The sequence below is a fragment of the Thamnophis sirtalis genome, unplaced genomic scaffold (assembly GCF_051295495.1).
Source record: "Thamnophis sirtalis isolate CommonGarterSnake01/CBP01778 unplaced genomic scaffold, rThaSir2_p1.2 scaffold_4, whole genome shotgun sequence".
Lineage (NCBI taxonomy): Eukaryota > Metazoa > Chordata > Lepidosauria > Squamata > Natricidae > Thamnophis > Thamnophis sirtalis.
In genome coordinates, this window is record NW_028261384.1 from 128,648,945 (window position 1) to 128,657,350 (window position 8,406).

The 8,406-nt window shown below is 42.2% G+C and overlaps 1 protein-coding gene across 1 annotated transcript; it reads right to left on the reverse strand.

Moving 5' to 3' along the window:
* Nucleotides 1–2,858: 2,858 nt before the first annotated feature.
* Nucleotides 2,859–6,915, reverse strand: LOC148046517 (vomeronasal type-2 receptor 26-like). Its single transcript, XM_087714157.1, has 2 exons — nt 6,801–6,915; nt 2,859–3,760 (listed from the first exon to the last, which is right to left on the reverse strand). The coding sequence occupies exon 2, from the start codon at nt 3,756–3,758 to the stop codon at nt 2,859–2,861; it is 900 nt and encodes a 299-aa protein (XP_087570283.1). The 5' UTR covers nt 3,759–3,760; nt 6,801–6,915.
* Between the last annotated feature and the right edge of the window lie 1,491 nt (nt 6,916–8,406).

The following is an 8,406-nucleotide window of genomic DNA, read 5'->3' on the forward strand; positions in this document are numbered from 1 at the left end:
AGAAGTGCTAATAAAGCAATTTTTTCTAAAGGTAAAGCTTTCCCTGTCAGTCATGTCTGTTGCTAGGGTGCAGGGCTCATCTCTGTTTCTTAGCCAAGGAAACCAATGTTGTCTGTAGGGAATTTTCATGGCCTTGTGGCCAGCATGGTTATGTGCCAAAGGCACACAAAATGCTGTTACCTTCTCACAGAACCTATTTATCTACTCACCAGGGGTAGTTTCCGGCAGGCACTACTGCTGGTTTGCTCATGTGCACCCTGTGCATGTGCTTGATGCGTGCTGTGCACGCATGTGCAATGCAATTAAAATTGTTCTGTGCATGAGCAGAACTGAAAAACAAGATGGTGACGCCACCAGGGGAACTGATTTAGGGGCATGGCAGGTCTGGGTCGATGCTGGTTCCAGGGACCCAGGCTGCCAAACCACTATCGGTTTGGCTGAACTGGTCTGAACCGGTAGGAACCCACCACTGCTGCTCACATTTGTCTCCTTTTGAACTATAGAGCCGAGGTGGCGCAGTGGTTAGGGTGCAGTACTGCAGGCCACTACAGCTGACTGCTATCTGCAGTTCAGCGGTTCAAATCTCACCGGCTCAAGGTTGACTCAGCCTTCCATCCTTCCGAGGTGGGTGAAATGAGGACCCAGACTGTGGGGGCAATATGCTGACTCTGTAAACCGCTTAGAGAGGGCTGAAAGCCCTATGAAGCGGTATATAAGTCTAACTGCTATTGCTATTGCTATGAACTGCTAAATGGGCAGGAACTGGGGCAAGGAAAAGGAGCTCACTTCATTGTGTGGAGCTTGGGTCTCAAACTTGGACTGTCAGCTCTTCAGCTGACAAGCCCAGCATCCTTAACCATTGAGCCATTGCACCTTTATTTAGTATGTCTATTTTAGGTATAAATTACTGTTCAAGACATGGAACCTGAAATAAAGGATACAGAATAGAAGCTCTGAGTTATTGCAACAAGTTAAAGCATCAGGTATCTTCCTCAGAGCATGACAGGTGGATCAGACTGGAGATTAAGAGAAGCATAAAATACAACTCCTACTCTCTAAGATAGATTTTTCTTCCAAAGCATAAAAGAAGCAGAAATCAAAATGTTTGCAATTTTTTTTTAAAATTTTAAATATCATTTCAATGTTGGTTTACTGTGCTCAAATAACTAGTGATAACTCTTAACACAGGCATTCTAGGCATATGATGAATTTCTCATTTATTAATTCAAAGAGATCCGTCCCCAAACAGAATGACTTACAAATATTTACAATACATAGCTCAAAACATTCAGTTAAGAATTTTTAAATTAGATTTTGATTTTTTAAAAACTTAATGATGGCCCTCATGTACAGATTTTGTGGGAAGGGAAGGAGGGAAGGCAGGAAAGATTTATCTACATTCAAGAGTTTATTCGTAGAAGTTGGCTTCTATGTATCCGAACTTACAACCCAAATGCTGGAAATGTGATTCTCTCGATGCTACATATTTTCATATATAGTGGACTTGCAAAAAGGTTAAGGCATTTTGGATAAAAATATGGTGGATTATGCAAAATGTTCTTAAAAAAAGGATAAAGTTTACCCCTCAGTTATTTTTGTTAGGTATAATTACTGATTGTACAGCTGTAGAGATTAATTTGATTTTGCACTTAATAACTGCAGCTAGATTGTTGGTGGTGTAATACTGGAAGAAGGAAGATTTGCCTAAAATTCAAGAATGGACATTGAAAGTCACAAATTTAGCCGAGATGGCTAAAATATCTGCATATCTTAAGGACCACTCAAATGAGAGATATAAACGAGACTGGAAAAAATGAATTGATTATATACAAAATAAATATGGGACTAAGAAATTCCAGATAGCTTATGATTAAGATCAGGAATGATATAAATTGTTTAAAGTTAGCCTAGCAAGGAGGAGCTAAGTTCAATGTAAAGATGTTATCAATTTTCTATTCTTTTTTCCAATATATTTTAGACTGTTTTTGTTAAAGATTTATACCATGTATGGGTTCTGGGAAGTCGGGGGAGGGAAGGCTGGGAAGGGTTGGAGGGAGGGGGGAGAGATGTATATTAGGCTTGACGGGGGGTGTTAGATTTTAATGTAATATGATTGCACATGTATACTGTCTTCTTTTATTTATTTTTTTAAACTGAGATATGTTAAGTATATTGATATGGAAACATGAATACCATCAACATAGAATGGAGTTTGCTCAGAAGGAGAAATACACCAATGAGAGGAAGAGTGGGAAACAGAGGAGAGAAGAAAGATGGGAAGAAAGGGATAGGAGAGAGGGTAAGGGGAGAAGATGAGGAGGATAAGGAGGAGTGGAATGTAGAGAGAGGAGAAGGAGAAAGGAAGGGGAAGTAGAGTAGGAAAGGATGTTGGAGGGAAGAAAGGAGGTAGGAGAGAGGTAGAAGAAAGGTGTATGGAGAGCAGAAGAGTCAATAATGGGTTTTTATCTTTCTGGGCATCGATGACAAGAGGAACTGATGTAATTACTACATAATACAATAGGATATTGACTATGTAATAGTATACATGTGATTGTATGTTATGAAAATGGAAAATAAAAAAGTATATTTAAAAAAAGAATTTATTTGTAATACGGAAATCATGGATTTCATTCTATTTCAATCTTTATTTGACTTTACTTTATACCAAATACCTATTCAATATTGGATGTGGCATGTCATAAAATGGAACCAGCTTTCCAATCCTAAAATCAGATGGAAATTGTAGATGTAATTACACCAATTGAACTGGTAGATGGGAAAGGCTTATAGGTCTCCAGTTTGGGTTCTTAATGCTTTTCCATGCCTAATTAAAAGATGGCAATGGAATTCTACATCTTTCATTTTTTTCTTTGTTTTAGTTGCTGTTTGTTATTCAGTTCAGGCCTCAGAATGATGATATAACATTTAGGGAAAAAGATGCATACCAAGAGCCCCCCACTGGATGTTATAATGGAGAAAATCTCCACAGCCACCATATGTTTTCCCCCTGTGGTCAGATAACTAGGAACAAAGGAGAGCCAAACACTGCAGAAAATCAACATGCTGAAGGTGATAAATTTGGCTTCATTAAAAGTGTCTGGTAATTTCCTAGCAAAGAAAGCTACAGTAAAGCTGACAAGGGCTAGGAGGCCCATAAAGCCCAAGACACAGTAAAACATGACAAAGGAGTTTTCATTACATTCCAGAACAATTTCTTCTGCCCTTAAGTGCATGTTGAAATCAGGGAATGGGGGTGAAGTCAACAGCCAAACAGTACAAATAACTACTTGAATGAAGGAGCAGAAAAAAACAATGGAAATGGTCAGCCTTTTCCCCACCCATTTCCTCATGGTAGAGTTTGGCTTGGTGGCCATGAAAGCTAAAATCACGATGGTGGTTTTTGCCAACACGCATGATACAGCTACAGTAAATATTATACCAAAAGTACTTTGTCGGAGGACACATATCACTTTATGAGGTTTTCCAATAAACAGTAAAGCACAAAGGAATGAAAGCAGAAGGGACATGAGAAGGATGTAGGTGAGATTTCGGTTGTTGGCCTTGACGATGGGAGTGTCTTGGTACTTAATGAAGATGCCCAAAACCAACAATACAATAAAAGAAGACGTAAGAGAACAAATGGCTAAGATGATCCCCAATGATTCTTCATACGTTAGGAAGGTTACAAGTTTTGGAAGACATGAATTCTGATCCTTGTTTGGATACTGATCTTCTGGACATGAAAAACAGTCATCCATATCTAGGGGGAAAACACACTGGTTAGAAAGATGGTTGCACTGAAATTGAACATGTGACACTGTTATCAACATTTGGGGAAAAAATAAAAAATATTTTTCAAGCTTTTTTTTTCAATTAGGGGTGGTTCCCATTTATTAACTACATAAACAAAATTTTCAATTTCAATGATCTTGTAAACACAACAGGGGAAGATGAGAGAAAAAGGAAAGCCCATCCATGACACCCAGTGATCCAGCTGACTTTCAAAGCAAGGGTGGGATTAGACCTTACCACCCCTTGCTTTTTAGCCTGGTGTGCCAAAACCTGGCCAAACTGGCTCTATTACTGCGGCTATTCACTTTGTTACTAGTTGCCACTTCTTCTCCCATTGCCATCATTAAAGTGTACCTCAAGCAGTTAGGCTTTTGCAGAATGTATCCAAAATATGATAATTTGAGTTTGGTCATATATCTTGAGTAAGAACTCTGGGCAGATTTGTTCAATGATTTAACAAATATTTTTCAAACCTGAAAGCTATGATCCACTGAGATGTTTTTTGCTTTGTAGAACCTGACATTTTATCCTGTTTCTGTTTCCAGTTAAGAAAAAAAAAATCTTAAAGTACATTCCTTTTTTTCTAAAATGCTTCCATTGTGGTAAAGGAACATGGTAGTTTTATATAGTGCTAATTGTATTGTTTTTATTGTCAACCACAATAATTGAATTGAAATTAGTAATTCAGTTTTGAAATGTGAAATAGATCTGTGCAAAGCATAGGATTTGATCTCCCAAAGTCTCTCTGGGTGTGCAGAAAGACAAATCTATCTCCTCTCTGGATCATCTTAGTTTAGTTTAGTTTAGTTTAGTTGCGTTTATTTATAGGCCGCCCTTTTCCCTGAGGGGACTCAGGGCGGCTAACAACTTATGGGAGGGGAAGACGTACAATAACATAAAAATACAATATATAGTTAAGATCAAACAACATTCATTCAACATCCGGGCGGGGGCAAACTATGGTCTTTACCCCCAGGCCTGGCGGGATAGCCAGATCTTAAGGGCTGTGCGGAAGGTCTGAAGGGTGGTGAGGGTACGAATCTCCATGGGGAGATCGTTCCAGAGGGTCGGAGCTGCTACAGAAAAGGCTCTCCTCCGCGTAGTTGCCAGCCGACACTGGCTGGCAGATGGCACTCGGAGGAGGCCTAATCTGTGGGATCTTATGGGTCGAGAGGAGGTAATTGGCAGAAGGCGGTCTCCCAAGTACGCAGATCCACTACCATGAAGGGCTTTATAGGTAGTAAGAAGCACCTTGAAGTGCACACGGAGGCCAACAGGTAGCCAGTGCAGCTCGCGGAGGATAGGTGTTATGTGGGCGAACCGAGGTGCACCCACGATCACTCGCGCGGCCGCATTCTGGACTAGCTGAAGCCGCCGAATGCTCTTCAAGGGCAGCCCCATGTAGAGCACGTTGCAGTATTCCAGCCTAGAGGTCACGAGGGCACGAGTGACTGTTGTGAGAGCCTCCCGATTCAGGTAGGGTCGCAACTGGCGCACCAGGCGAACCTGGGCAAATGCCCCCCTGGTCACAGCCGACAGGTGGTGATCAAAAGTCAGCTGTGGATCCAGGAGGACTCCCAAGTTGCGAACCCTGTCTGAGGGGTGTAAATTTTGACCCCCCAGCCTGATCGTTGGAACACTAGCCAAATTTTTGGGAGGGAAACACAACAGCCACTCGGTCTTTTCTGGGTTGAGTACAAGCTTGTTAGCCCGCATCCAGTCCCTAACGGCTTCAAGACCCCGGCTCATCACGTCCACCGCTTCATTGAGTTGGCACGGGGCGGACAGATACAGCTGCGTATCGTCCGCATATTGGTGGTATCTTATCCCGTGCCTCCGAATGATCTCGCCCAGCGGTTTCATGTAGATGTTAAATAGTACGGGGGACAGGACCGACCCCTGCGGCACTCCATATGATAGGGGCCTCGTGGTCGATCTCTGACCCCCGACCAACACCGACTGCGACCTGTCCGAGAGGTAGGAGGAGAACCACTGTAAAACAGTGCCTCCCACCCCCACCTCCCGCAGTCGTCGCAGAAGGATACCATGGTCGATGGTATCGAAAGCCGCTGAGAGGTCGAGGAGAACCAAGATGGAGGCATAGCCTCCATCCCTGGCTCTCCAGAGATCATCGGTCAATGCGACCAAAGCGGTTTCTGTGCTGTAACCAGGTCTGAAGCCGGACTGGAAGGGGTCCAGGTAATCGGCTTCCTCCAAGGACCGCTGAAGCTGGTAGGCCACCACCTTCTCAACAACCTTCCCAATAAAGGGGAGGTTGGAGACTGGACGATAGTTGTTAAGTACGGCTGGATCCAAAGATGGTTTCTTCAGGAGGGGTCTCACCACCGCCGTTTTAAGTGCGGCGGGGAAGTGCCCCTCCCGAAGCGAGGCGGTAATAACCGCTTGGATCCAGCCCCGTGTCACCTCCCTGCTGTTAGCCACCAGCCAGGAGGGACTTAAAGGTCTGTGTTTTCCTGGGATGATATGACAGCTTGTAATTTTTGCAGGAGGGTGTCATGTTGGTGCTCATATACATTATTATGCTGTTGTTAGAGGTTTATTTCTGTGCAGCTCTGTGCAGCTTGAATTTCAAATATCTCAGCATCCCATGTTTGCCATTACGTGAGCCACCCAGAAAAAAAAGTAGAGATGTTTTCACAATGAAAGAAAACAGTATTGAAATTTGTAGTCATAACAGACCATATGCTTATCCTGCAGTTATCAACTATAGAATAGAATAGAATAGAATAGCATAACAGCCTTGGAAGGGACCTTAGAGGTTCTCTAGTACAACCTCCTGTTTAGGCAGGAAATCCTACACTATTGCAGGCAAATTGTTATAGTTCTAAGTTGCTTCTCTCCTTGATTCGTTTCCACCCATTGCTTCTTATCCTACCCTCAGGTGCTTTGGAGAATAATTTGACTCCCTCTCCTTTGTGGCAAGAAGATTTGGCTACATAGAAATGAATATCTATAAACATATGCACCACTCATTTATCACCACTCACCTATAAGATTGGAAATCTTTCCTTCAGGACAGTGAAGACAATCATAGCAACAAAATGGTTTCCCTTCTATTTTGCTCTTAGCATAACTCAAAGAGCAATAGTTATTACACAGAGAAAGTGGCCTGACCTATAAATAAAGAAAATGAAAAAAAATAAAAAAATGCTTTTTTTTTTCATTGATTGCAGAGGAATAATTATTCTCTAATAAGCTTCACAATGTATTATGTTAGGTGAGAAGTGTTGTGAGTGATGTCAATGAAAAGAGACAAGTGGAGGAAAATAGTATGGGATTTAGAGTGCAACCACTCAGACCACTCGCTGTGTATTTTAAATGAAACTAAGTTTTAAAAAAAACCTTGAGTTAAACTCATCTTCTGCTTATGCAAGAATATGCCCATATAGGCTTTTTGGCACCCAGATAAAGGTTGCTTTCCTCTGTTGTCTTGGTAGAAGTTATTTTTTAGCAATAGCAGTAGACTTATATACCGCTTCATAGGGCTTTCAGCCCTCTCTAAGCGGTTTACAGAGAGTCAGCATATTGCCCCCAACAATCTGGGTCCTCATTTTACCCACCTCGGAAGGATGGAAGGCTGAGTCAACCCTGAGCCGGTGAGATTTGAACCGCTGAACTGCTGATCTAGCAGTAGCCTGCAGTGCTGCATTTAACCACTGCGCCACCTTGGCTCTTTAAGCTTCTGTGTTGTCCTTGGTACTCTCTGAGCTTTGTGGTTTTCTTACAGATGTTTCATGATCAAAGTACCTAACCTCAACAGTTTATTTAACTTCTTGGAGTCTTTAGATTTTCTAGAATTATGGTAACTAAATACTAAATGAAACCTGCCTTGTCTCTCCATGAACCAATGTCTGTTAGATGCTGACCTTTTCTGTGATTTAAGGCAATATATGATTGCATTAATAGTATGGATTATGTACTTTAAACCAGTGATGGAATCTAAATAAAAATTACTATTGGTTCTGTGAGCGTGGGTTGATGGGGGTCATGTGACTTGGTGGGCATGGCTATGTAGTCATGTGACTGGGGTGTGTGTCAAAAAACAGAAACTTACTTTAACAATATTTTGCTGGAGCACGGGGTTGGACTAGATGACCCCAGGTCCCTTCCAGCCCTGGATTGCTGTGCTCTTTCAAGGTATCCTCTGAAGCTGTGGTAGTGCTAGGTTTGTGGTCCCTCCCTCCCTCGTGCTCTCCTTCTTCCTCCCTTCCTCCCTCCCTTCCTCCCTCCCTCCCTCCCTCCCTCCCTCCCTTCCTTCCTTCCTTCCTTCCTTCCTTCCTTCCTTCCTTCCTTCTTTCTCCCTTCCCTCCCTTTTTTCTCCTATCCCTCTTTCTTTCTTTCTTTCTTTCTTTCTTTCTTTCTTTCTTTCTTTCTTTCTTTCTTTCTTTCTTTCTTTCTTCTTTCTTTCTTTCTTTCTTTCTTTCTTTCTTTCTTTCACAGCACACCCCCCCCCCAAGCATTTTTGGCCTAGCAGACCTCAAGGAAGCCTCCTGGGAAGAAAAATGGACCCCCAATGCAACTGATCGTCTGAATTTTTTTTCTATTTGTTAAGTATTTTTTTTTACTACTGGTTCAGGTGAACCAGTCCAAACT